The sequence below is a fragment of the Cystoisospora suis genome, assembly GCF_002600585.1.
Source record: "Cystoisospora suis strain Wien I chromosome Unknown contig_6896, whole genome shotgun sequence".
NCBI classification, from domain to species: domain Eukaryota; phylum Apicomplexa; class Conoidasida; order Eucoccidiorida; family Sarcocystidae; genus Cystoisospora; species Cystoisospora suis.
In genome coordinates this window covers 216-12,103 of record NW_027159683.1, presented here as the reverse complement: position 1 = coordinate 12,103, position 11,888 = coordinate 216, and the positions used below count along the sequence as shown (strand labels likewise).

The following is an 11,888-nucleotide window of genomic DNA, read 5'->3' as shown; positions in this document are numbered from 1 at the left end:
CCTCTTCTCTGTTGTGCCTACCACCCTGGTATTTAAACAGTTCATCGCGCGCGGCGCCTCACGGCTTTCCCTTCTAACCCACTTTCCCCTCTGCCAGTTTTCTTCACCGCATTCAGAACGTGTAGGCGCGGTGACCGTTTGGGCCTATGGGAGAACCTCGGGAAAAACGNNCAAACAAACTGTGGTGCGTAGCTTCACTGGATACTTTGGCATTGGACGTTTGCTTATGCTTCGGCTGCAAATGTCCTCTCAGATCCTATACCTTGCGTTCTCTCCCACCGGAGACGACGCGATGCCTAAAAGCAGACGTTAAGAATAGCCACAGTGGCTCTGCTAACAGTTTTCGACAAAACAGGGATGACACGGAGTGTCCCCCCTTTGAGGTGTCGAGTTTACTTTCTGCGACCTCGAGGTAAACCCACTTCAGGAGCAAAAACAGATCAACAAGACTGTTAAGACAGCCTCGGACAGAAACCTCAGTCTCAAGTGTGTCGTGTATATGTATATATATATATATATAAACGATCGATGGTAGCAATACATCAAAAGTACGTTGTGACAGCGTCGCGGCCAACGCAACTGTCCGTTGACACGGATCAAGCCAATTTGTGAACACTCGCCAGAACTGTATTTATCCCGGGCAAAGCCACCAGTCGCGGTGGCTGTTGGATTTCTTCAAGTAAGGAGACACCTGCCAGTTGGCCCGTTAGACGCCGTCAAAAAGAAGCTGAATCCACATTTCTTTTGACTCACAAGAGCACACGCTCAACTGTGATTATCTTCACGTCTACGCACACGCCACAACGTACTTGAAAAAAAAAGTCTCCTTGGAGCGGTCTTTCTTTCTGAGGAATTCCCTTTCCCGGTCTGACAGCAAAGTAAACCTCACTGAGGCCGCGCCAATTACCCAAGAAGAAAAGTATCAGCCAACGACTTCGGGAGCATTAACGTAGTCAAAGTAATGATGCTGTGCTCCAGAAGGGACGCCTGAAAGGACCACGTACCGGATACAACAACCCACCATGAGGAACCACTTGCCGCGGCTGGTTGTCTAATAATAATAGTCTCCCGCGCGTCCAAACAGCTATTACAACGCAGTCTGTACATGGTCAGATGACTTAGCGGACGGCTTGCCGAATAGCGTAAGAGACTGCACCATGCTGAACGCTTCCATAGTGGTGTGTCAGCAAGAATTAACTGCAGTCGGTCTGCCCTGCTTCTTCTCTTTCGCCACACAAATGTCCCTTTGGTCCCGGGGTTTCTAGGTAACATGTGCGCATGATAATTCTTCTCTCTCGTGCCTGGACCGGTCTTAAACTACACAGCACGGCGCACGATTGCCAGAGTGACTCCAACCGCGGACACGAACTGACCTTTCCTTGAGCAATACTTCCAGGCCTTCTCGTAAATCCTCGCCTTCTTGAACTTCTCTAAGGGAACCTTTTCCCTGACGAGACCCTCACTATCTGCACATCCACATCCAGGAGATGAGCACCATGCGAGTTAGCGTTGTCTTGGGACACACCCGCATGGACATCTACGTCCGCAACCAAAACGCACCAGACACCCCTACAGATGGGACACGGGAAGAGAAGTAAACCAGTGCCCCTGCACAACAACGCCTTGCTTAGATGATGTATGTTCAGATGCATAGACACATGTGTGTGCACACACTTGCCTTCTACGTAAGTGTTATCAAGACACCTATGCAACAAGCAGACTTGTATGCTACATCACTACCAGCTTATCACTGCCGAGGAAGCACACCAGAAGTTCATGCACTAAAACGGACAGCTCCCCCTTTGTGAAGAAGCAAAGGCACCTGGCAATCCTACTAAACGTCAGTCTATTGCCCTGGTACGCCCGAAGTTCTCGATCCACTACCATCCTCCTCCCTTCTCAGCCCGTCTGTCCAGTGCTGCGATCCGTACCTCTGAAACAGTACACGCGGACTATTCGACCGTCAACGCACTCATACAGGATGATCTCGTCCTTTTCTCCGGAGCGCTCCTCCAAATCCACACAGAACGAGTGTGTCTGCATACACGGAGCCGCAGAAATACAAGGCGAACCCGCCCAACAATAGACAGAAGAAGCTTTCTACAGTGAAGACGACACTGTCTGTCAACCGTCTTTCCATGCCACAGGAGAGTGAGGCAGGAGATGGAGGCGAGGGGACACGAAGCCCCTTGTACCCAAGTCTTCTGGAAGTGTAAGAGAACGGTACAACGTTCTCTTACACTTCCGCATCTCAAAATACTATTTCCCATATCACCCCATCTATAGTTCTCAGTATAACGAGACGTACGCCCAAACGCTAAGACAGGCGCCGCCCCTTATGTTTGTTGCTGGGGCATAATGCAGGGCATACCTCGGACGCCTCTAGGAAAAGCCGCTTGTTCAAGCGCACCTTCGTCTCCGGTGCATTAAGGACCATGCTGTAGACACATACACACAGTTAAGTACTGACGGGGGTGTCGCGCACGTCACACAGCATGAAGGGGGGAACACCACTACCTACAAAATGCCTATGATACGGGTAATCGATACAGCCATTGATTCCAAGTGTACTAGTCTGTTAGAAACCAGCGTGCGAAACAAGTATCCGAGGAGCACACTCAGAAGACGGAGAGACTTAGTGTCTCCGCACACGTGACTGACCAGCAAATGACGAAGCGACGTAACAGAAGGTTGCTTCTCTTTTACAAACGAATACATCCCCTCAAGTTCGCTCTTCATCTAGGTACAGAACCGACGCGGGTTCAGCTCTGGTCCAATCAGGCATACGAAGATTGATGAACAGAGAAGACTATGGCAGAGGTGATAGTAAGAAAACTAACTTACTCAGATACAAAAGCGTCTCTACGGTACCCCTTGCCATAGCGATCCTCCGCATAAAAATCCTCCTGGAGAGCAAGACACACAAGCAAGTAACGGATCAACCGAGGTACATGCAAGAGCCCACTGAATTTAAAGAAACAGCATTTGATATACAACCAAAATAAAAACCTGTATCGTTCTTTCCCCCCCCTCCTTCCCCTTCACCAGCTAGTCCCGTGTAACTGAGGACGACGCGTCCATTGTGCTAAGATAGAGGAGACGAGATAGATCATTGTTTCTACGGACATCAGATCACTTGCCATCTTTTCACAGCAACATCCTCCACAAATCGCCTCTCTGAAGGCGAGGAGTTCTCTTGCGCTATCTATTCCACCAAAGACCTTGATCGTAGTCCATAGTTAAATAAAGAATACGGTCGTGTAGATAACAAAAAAGACTATACACCTACCCTGCTCTCTCCGGAACTTGAGTTAACACCGTCACGCTTGGGTGGATACAAGCGCTAGTATGGCTTCGGACTGTCAGACCTGCGTGTGGGGCGAGCCGCAAGATGCACTGTGCACCTGGAGAGCGTGCGTCGCTCGCGCGTAACGAGAGACTACGTGCAACTGTTCATTAGGGCGCAGGTACAGTCCGATATATATACATACATATATATGTATAACAGACATAGCGGAATGACGAACGGTACTCAAAAGAAGCAAGATAGCGGTGCCGAAAAGCATGCTCAGCGCCAGTACCACATCTGGAGACACAGAGAGATCAAAACAACAGGAGACTCGAAAGAGCTAGCGCAGTTCAGCCTACGTCTTTTTTGGCGAGACACATGAGGAGATCTGAACGACGCTTTGCTCTAGCTGATCGGGAAAGCTGTCTTAACTCTAGAAGCCTGAACGCCGTACACACGCAGAGACATCTTCTCTGCCAAGGTATGTGTACATACACTTGCCATTTGATAGGAATCATCGACCAAAACGTGACAACCATTAACCTCCCACCGACACAACAGGCCTCCTTTCTCAACCCGCAGAGACACCAGCAAATCCTCTTCTCCTGAGCACTCATTTTTTAGGACCCCTCGACCGAACCACAGTGAAGACATTACTGCATGCCCCCACCGCCAGCTCGACTAAAGAACTGCACTTCGCTGTGGCGTCACCGGGCACATACAACGGTACTAGGAGAATCCGGATACATACTCACGTCGATACATGAAAGATCGAGAGGACGCAAGCAATCTGATTCTCTCCTGATACTCCATGAAAAGACACGATAGTCTTCCCAAGAATGAAACGAAGAATACAGCAACAGCGTGGAGTCTAGAAGGCTGTCACGTAGCCGTTTGGATCCGCGCGGTCTTATGTGCTGCAGACCTTGCACTTGTACCTCAGCATCCTAAGCATCTGCAGGTCACAGGCATGTAATCAACGCTTGCGATTCACACAGTCTACCATAGAAAGAACTATACACTGCAGTTCTTTCCACGTTCTTTTCTCATATGGCTGCAACGTCACCTAACTCTGCTAGCTTGCCCTAGACGCACATTGATGCTTTAGAAATGAAACAATGAGACGATAGAAGCCGTCATCGCGAGTTGAATCATGCTTCCGTCAGACATGCACAAATACACTCCTGATACATCGTCACATCACATGGACGACACACACAGATGAGTCGCAGTTTCGCATACGTTGTGGAGGCGTAGGGATCATCTCCGGAGAAATACTCCGGCCTCGACTTGTAAAAGCTGCTACAAGACAGACATGAATCGACTTGACATGAAACCGTCGTGTAGCGGAGTGCTGCCGCTGCCCTTACGTCTTCGCCCATCCCCAGGAACCTGTCCCAACCTCCCGGAAAGACACAGGAGGGGTTGAGAAGAGGAGCTCGACAAACTGGAATAGCGAAACTGGCAGCCTAAGATGCAGCGATGCGATGCGTGAATCCCCCCCGGCCAATTCATCCACCACTAACTTTGCCCTCACCGGTCAGCAACGGTAGCAGCTGTGGTTTGGAGAGCGGGGTCTGGGGACGGGGAGCCATTTCTCCGTCCTGCGTCCGAGCCTCGCTTCCCATAGCGCTCTCGACTCCTCTCAGCGCTTCGACTTCTGCCTCGGGTACTGACGTGATTACTGGTGGACCCCTTTTTTGCCATTTTCCTGTGACTGCGGTCGCGACTGGCGCTCCTCGATCGCCGGCGGCCTCGACGGCTTCGCTTTTTTTCGTGGTCGCTCCTGCTCTCACTTCTTCTGCTTTGTCTGTGGCGTCCCCCCCGACGCCGACCGGAGCCGCTGCGGCTCCTCCTTTTCCGCTTCACCGATTCACTGGAGGAACAGGACCTGCTTCGTCGGTGCCGGCGTCTTCCTTCGCTAGGCGAGCTGCTACGACTCCTGCTAGGGCTGTCATCGTCTCGGATCCGCCGAATTATCGCGGAGTATGCAGTCTTCTTTGGCACCCCATTCTCCGCGCTGGGAGGTGACGACTGACCTGTCGTCTCGGCAGCAGTTGCGCCTGAACCCGAGTTTAGGTCGGACGGGCCCTTAAGACCGAAAGACGGTGCAGAACTGGCGAGCGATCCCCCAGACGGCGGCGGTGCTGCATTGGCCCCGGAGCCGAACGCGGAGAGGGAAGCCGCGGGAAATGTCGGGACAGCCGGACTGGCTGACGGCGACGGCACTGGAGTTGGTAAGGAGACAGACCCCGGAAGAGTCACAGATCCAGTGGACTGAGATGGAATGGAAGGGGGAGGAAGAGAGGAGGTTATTCCATTGACAGCTGGAGTAGACGAAGCAACACCGGTACCGTTCTGGGTGCCCTGTGTCATCCATGCCGGCAAGACCATATGCCGCCCCCGCCCTGCTGGAGGCGATTGCATCCTGTCGTTATGAAAGATACAAAAGGAGAAGAGGAAACCAACGAAACACTCACCTAGAGCGAAGAAGGCCTTACAAAGGCAATGAAAAAAGAAACATCCTGCACTAGCACAGACAGAGACTGAAACGTAGTCACTAGGAAAGCGCTTATGAGCAGAAATCGTTTGCGAAGAAAAACGGACTAAGTGAGTGTCCGAGAAAAGCAGGGAAAGAGAGGAGGCACCTCACGTGACATGCCGCACGTACCGCGCCTAAAGGGACATTGTGGGGGACCTCCTTAAACTAGGGAGTGCAACCCGTGTTTGTCAAGTCCTCAAACAGCCCCCCAGAAAAAGGTGGATCTGCGCTAAAGAGAGCTGAAGGGGACAGAATCCCCAAGAAAACAAGCTACTCTTGAGAGCAGCTATTCGCCATTCGCGCACGTCTACACTGATGGCTCCCGGCGTCTGCGGGATACAACGCATGGCCACGCAAATTACACGACAGGGCGCTCGCCACCGAGCTTCAGCAGGGTTCGATGACAACAGCTAACATGCGCATGCGGGTCGTCTCTCCCGTCCCGAGACGAGCTTCACCTCCTCGAAGGACGCGGTTTACGTTAGGATCGCTGTTTGTCCCAAAGTAGACGGGCGCTTCTCGCAGCCTGCCTCTCCATGGTCTTTTCCCCGCACTCTGATTCGGCGGAAGACCCGTACGCCACTAATCGCGCCGGTGTATTCCCGGAGTAGTAGTCTGGACACAGTTGCTGGAGGCGATTGAGTCGCACATTGTCGCTCGTTGCCGCCCAGGTGGATCAGAAGCTAATACATCGGCGCCTTGTTGCAGACGATGCGCCCTTTCTGGACTCCTCAGAATGTCCTGAAGCTGCTTTGGGGCCTGACAGTGTGAAATCTGTCCTGCCTTCTGTTCTCACGGGTCTGCGTAGCGATGTGAAGCGGATCTGGGGTGATGTGTCGCTCCGCGGTGCCTAACGGTAACTGCGAGCGTCCTACGGCTCTGGTGTGGTTAGTTCTTAGCTGGCATGCGTGTAATTCGCTCTGCTGTGCGTGGGCCGCCGGCCAGGCGGTTTCGGTGCATTTGGTGGGAGCTCGCGTTATGTGTCGTCGGCACCGGATCAACACATATGAACCTCCCGAGTCCGGGTGCCAACCTTTACAACCTGGACCCTTAACGGACGCCGGGCACCCTAGTTTGCGTTTCCCATGATACCGAGCCTAGTATCTGCATACATCTGTAGACGGCGTCCTGCTTCGACTGAAGCGGGCGGGCTCTCTCCAGGTCGGTTTCTACAGCTCGCCTCACCTGCCAATATAACCCAGACGGTGTCTCTCGCTCGGGAAAAGAGGCGTCGATTACGCGAACAGGCGATTCGGAAAAAGGGACGCCTAGAAGTTGTTACGCGAGAGGTGTGCTCGACGGGACCGCAGCAGGGGCAGCGGCGAAAGAGCGGCGGATAGATTGCAAAGGGGTGGACCGCCCGGGTGAAGCAATTGGCGACAAAAGGTGAGGGCGGTGTCCGCGTATTGCTGACACGAATCCCGCTTGTAGTGTTGGTTGGGCAGGCCTCGCACAAGTCCGACGGTCCTTATCGTCTCTTGGAAGTGAGCGCACGTACATAAAGTGTGGTTCACTCGCGTGTGGGCGGGCCGGCCTACCACACAGCTGGTTCGGAGGCGTGAGCACAGTTTTCTTCTTCGCGAAGCACCCCGCCACACACACCCACCATTTAAGTCGTCCCCGCTCCCGTTGCTGCGTGGAGTCTATCTTACCGCACTGGCGCTGCGCTCCAGAATGCAGGCTGGTACAAGATTCTCAGGAAACACTGCATTCCGCAGGGTGGCGGGACTCGCTAGTGGCAGACTACTAGTTTTTACTAAGCTCCAAGGCGTTGGAATCACTTGCGGTTCGCATCTGTCCCCCTGATAGAAAAGAGATCCTTTCTCAGGATCCCACCACCGCTCCTGGTGTTCCCGGTCGTGAGGCATTTTGAACTTTGCCTCAACGCAAGCCGCGCCTGGTTCAGAGAATCTGCGGAGTCGGCTGGCGTCGCCGAGGGTGCTCCATGCCGCACGCACCATTTGAAAGGCAAAAACTCCAAAGTAGTGCCGTTGAGGTCTTGTCTACCCATGGGTCCTTGTCCTGTTTGTTAATGGGTCGTCAAAGCGCGTGAGCTAGACTGGCCACTGTAGTAACTGGTACGTGGACCCGGAGACGCACCGGGACTGGCGGTCCACGCACAGCTCATCAAGCGAACCGCGCGAGACAACATAACTTAACCGTACCACAGATGTAGGCGGTTCGCAACTATCACTCCGAAGCTGGACACGAGGCATCGCGTGGGGGTGCGTCACAGGCGTTACAGTCTCGACAGAGTGCTTTTGCATAAGAGACTCACGGTTGCGGAGCCTGTGCGGACGAGCAGACGCACCCAGTGGTCGAGCTCGAGTTTCCGACCACACGTATCCTTCAGGAAAGAAAGTACGGGCACGCGGCTGGCCTTCAACTACGGCTGGGTCATAGCTGTACCGGATCACAAATGCAGATCCTTCAGTCCAGGCTTGCGTCGCGGGTCTCCAGAAGACTTAAGGCTCATCCGTAGAGGAGCACGATTTAGTCGGGTCCGGAAGCTCACTGACGCCACACCGGGGCAACGGGCTTTTCTCGTTGTCGTCCTGGTGAGTCACGTAGCACCGACAGCCAGCCGTTCAGCCGAGAGACCGCTGCGACGGCTGCATGCATCTCCGGAAAAGGCGCGGTCTTCAAGGCTTCTCATGCGCCTTGGAGGCGGCCCGGACCTTGGAGACAGTACAGCGTCTTCGGGACCGCTTTTGGATTTGATGGACACGAGTTGTTTTGATGTTCCTCTGCTCTGTGGACGCCGCTGACTTAGCACGGTTAGCTGTAGTTGACCAGTTTAGTCTGTTGAACGCACTGAGGGTCTGCCAGCGCGGCTCTCTAAGGTGTGTCGCGTGTTTTCTTGGGTTAACTCCTTGCGGCACACTTGGGTCTTCTCGCTCTTACTCTTGAATACACTAATGGAGATGCGTTCTAAGTCGTTACCTAACTGTAGTTTTTGGTAAAACCATTCAACCAGCTGATGTGAATGCAGGTCACCGCTGTTTTTTACTCCTCCGCCACTGCGCTCCTTTTCTGCTTCCACCTTTCTGATTGATTGACAGTGCTTCAGAAATTTCGTTGCCTCCTAGCTAGCGACAGACGGAGCAGGAGAGCGAGGTAATCAGCCGAAGGGGAGGGAAGCTTTCGTCTTTTTCTTCGCTTTAAAAATCGTTGCCTCAGTCGGAACATCGGTTTCTATCTGTCCGTTCTCCGTTCGCACTTGATCTCATCTGTCTCTCGAAAGAGTCCTTTCTGGTTCTTCTCCGAACACTATATGGCGGAGGTCCAGGCTGCTGAACGTCCCCTTCCTCACGAGGAAGAGGATGAAGCTGTATTGCCCGACGAGACTGCAGATCCGCTTGCTGAGGGCAAGCAAAAGCTTACACAAGCTACCGAGGAGAAGTTGGAGGGAAACAGACTCTTCCAAAAAGTGTGTACCGTTGTCCACGAAGGGGCTACTTTGTCTGCTTCCTTTCATCACTGAGCCTGTCTTCTTTACACTGTAGCGAGGAGGTACACAAGTGCCCATCCAAGAAAGTATGAAAGACTGCACTACAGCCTCCACCATGCGATAGAGATACAAGTTGAGGGCTCCTTATTTCTTTTCATCTTGACCATCTTCTCTCCACCCTTCTTGCCACTCAGGTGGCACGTCCCCCGACAAGCACTGAAGCAAAACACACACACTGCGACACCTCAGAACATTCTTACATTTCCTCCGGACACCGGCAGTGGCATCTCCATAGACCCTCACAGATTCGTGGATACTCTCCTTGCATTCGTATGCTTCTGAGAAAAACACCTGTTTCTTCACTTCATGAAGTCACCTGTGTACTTATCTGCGGCGTACTTACCCGTATCTGAATGTATTATGGACCTTTTGAAGACATCAGTTGTGGTGTCTTCCAACAGAGTATGTATTAGAACGCTCTCTCGCAAATGAATGAAAGACGGCGTTCTCTCATAGATGTCCTGATTTATATGATGTCTCGTGCGTGTGTGGTTCTCTTTGTTGGTCTGTCGTCTTCACAGGGAGAGAACAAAGAGGCCATTAAAATCTGGCGGCACGCATTAAAGCTTTGCTATGAACTCTCTGTGTCCGGTAAGAAATAGAAGAGGAAAAGGAAGAGTAGTCTCTCATTCATCGTTGTCAGCCTTTGCTGGTTTGCCTTTCGCTACCATTATCCGTCTAAGACGGAGTGACTGTTCTATATCTCTATAGCTACGTGCCGATGTCTACATGTACCTACGCCGGTCTATACGAGGCGTGCAATACCCATCATGGCGTAAGGCGTATCCATGCTCCCTTACTCACTTCACAGCTATCTCATCTATCTACATGTATCTGCAAACCTGACTATCGATATCTCTGTTGTCCTATCTCTCTATCGATATATCTCTTGTTCTATCTTTCTATCGATATCTCTTTTGTTCTCACTGTCTATAGATGTATCCATCCACCCACCCTCACGTGTCTTCGAGTGTCGACAGTCCATCGACGTCTCGTGGTGGGTGGGTCCCCGCTCTCTGAAGAGCACACGAAGGCGATGTTTCTGTATAGGTTCTGTTACTCTTTCTCTTGAATCTTTCCGAGTATGAAATCTCCATTCGCTCTCTTAAGGGGACACGTGTCCTATCTATCTCTAGAGCTGGCGGTGTCAAGAGTATTCTTGTCTTTATACCTCCTTCTTCTCTATGGCAGGTACAGCTCCCAGTCAGCGGGAGTTGTATGATTTAGAGGGCGCTCTTCACCTAAATCTCGCTGCCGGATTGCTCAAGGAGAAAAGTTTTGCAAGGTCTATCGAGCACTGCGAACGAGTCCTTCAAAATGACCCTACGAATGAAAAAGCTTTTCTACGAATGGCCAAAGCACATCTTGAACTTCAGGTGAGCTATCTAGAGAGCGAGAAAACCCTCTTTCTTTCTTCCTTCACATTTATCGAAGTATGTACATGTGGGTTGTTTCGGATATACGTATATCCCTGCATCCGTGGATTCTTCTTCTTGCTTCTATCTATGCTTAGGTAGACAATCTCTGTTAGTTCTACCGAGGGAGTGAGAAGTAGACGAAGATCAAGGAACTAATGATCTAGAAGAAGAAGAACACACAGCATATCTGCTTGAGATCTTTCGTAGTTTCGCCTTGGTGTGTGCAAACTTTTCTAGGAATACAAGCGAGCGGAAGAGGTGACTCATCAACTTTTGTCATGCCGGCCGGATAGCTCGGCAGCTAAGAGTTTACTTAAGGAGATAGGCCGAGAAGAAAGTGTTCATCGACGAGAGGAGAAGTCTCTGTATAAATCGATGTTCATGTCTTCATCTAAGGCATCGAAGCAGCCAGAGGGGCATCAGCATGATGCGATCTCATGCAACAAACTAGAGGCTATGCCTATGAAGGGAACTTCTTCACAACAAGAAGAAAAAGAAGGAGGGAAACCTTCCATGACGGAAGAGCAAAGACATTCTTCTTCCTCATTTTCATCCAGGCGTGTCATCCCCCCTACAAAGGGAGAGAACAAAATCTGCGAAACCTCTCTAGGCGACGAGGCAGTGAAAGATCATACTAAATCCAAATCTTCCCTAGTTAAGGAGATAGAGAAAGAGGCCTCACCCTCAACCCTTTCTTCTTCGTCTTCTCTAGGAGGAAGTCTCGAAACCTCTCCGGCAAAGTCAGCTCCCGCTCGAAGTGCAGATAGCAAGGACACGAAAGGAAAGGAGGAAGAGCGAATTGATATGCCAAGAACATCTCCAAAGAACGAGAAAGAAAGCATACCGGACGCGAGGATGATAAAGATGATGAGAAAGAAGATGAAGAACAGCCTCGGCATGACAATGAGGAGGAGGATGACTGGATTTGGCCAGTAGAATTCCATCCAGATGACTGTGATCCGGTGGTATGGCAACAGCCCCATTCAATGGAAAGCCTTCAAGAAGACTGCAACTTTCCGTTGACTCGGAGCCTTCCTCTGACAATTCTCTATGCGCTGCAGTGCGTTGATGAGACCCGTCGAAGGGCTATAGAATGTCTAAGGAGAAGGAGAAGGATGAGAGGAGATG

The 11,888-nt window shown here is 51.5% G+C and overlaps 2 protein-coding genes across 2 annotated transcripts in view; one reads left to right on the top strand and one right to left on the bottom strand.

Annotated features, from left to right (window-relative positions):
- Window positions 1–521: 521 nt before the first annotated feature.
- CSUI_010201 (transcription factor related) lies at window positions 522–6,136 on the bottom strand. Its single transcript, XM_068070306.1, has 7 exons — window positions 4,827–6,136; window positions 3,649–3,730; window positions 2,845–2,906; window positions 2,372–2,438; window positions 1,932–2,037; window positions 1,374–1,466; window positions 522–987 (listed from the first exon to the last, which is right to left on the bottom strand). The coding sequence occupies exons 1-7, from the start codon at window positions 5,714–5,716 to the stop codon at window positions 923–925; spliced, it is 1,365 nt and encodes a 454-aa protein (XP_067917719.1). The 5' UTR covers window positions 5,717–6,136; the 3' UTR covers window positions 522–922.
- A 2,431-nt stretch (window positions 6,137–8,567) lies between these two features.
- Window positions 8,568–11,888, top strand: part of CSUI_010200 (tetratricopeptide repeat-containing protein) — a 3,536-nt gene continuing 215 nt past the window's right edge. Inside the window, exons 1-4 of the mRNA XM_068070305.1 lie at window positions 8,568–9,261; window positions 9,864–9,933; window positions 10,534–10,718; window positions 10,998–11,888. The exon at window positions 10,998–11,888 is cut by the window's right edge and continues 215 nt beyond it. Coding sequence (XP_067917718.1) covers window positions 9,106–9,261; window positions 9,864–9,933; window positions 10,534–10,718; window positions 10,998–11,696 — 1,110 coding nt within the window. The 5' untranslated portion in view covers window positions 8,568–9,105 and the 3' untranslated portion in view covers window positions 11,697–11,888. The remainder of the gene's footprint in view (window positions 9,262–9,863; window positions 9,934–10,533; window positions 10,719–10,997) is intronic.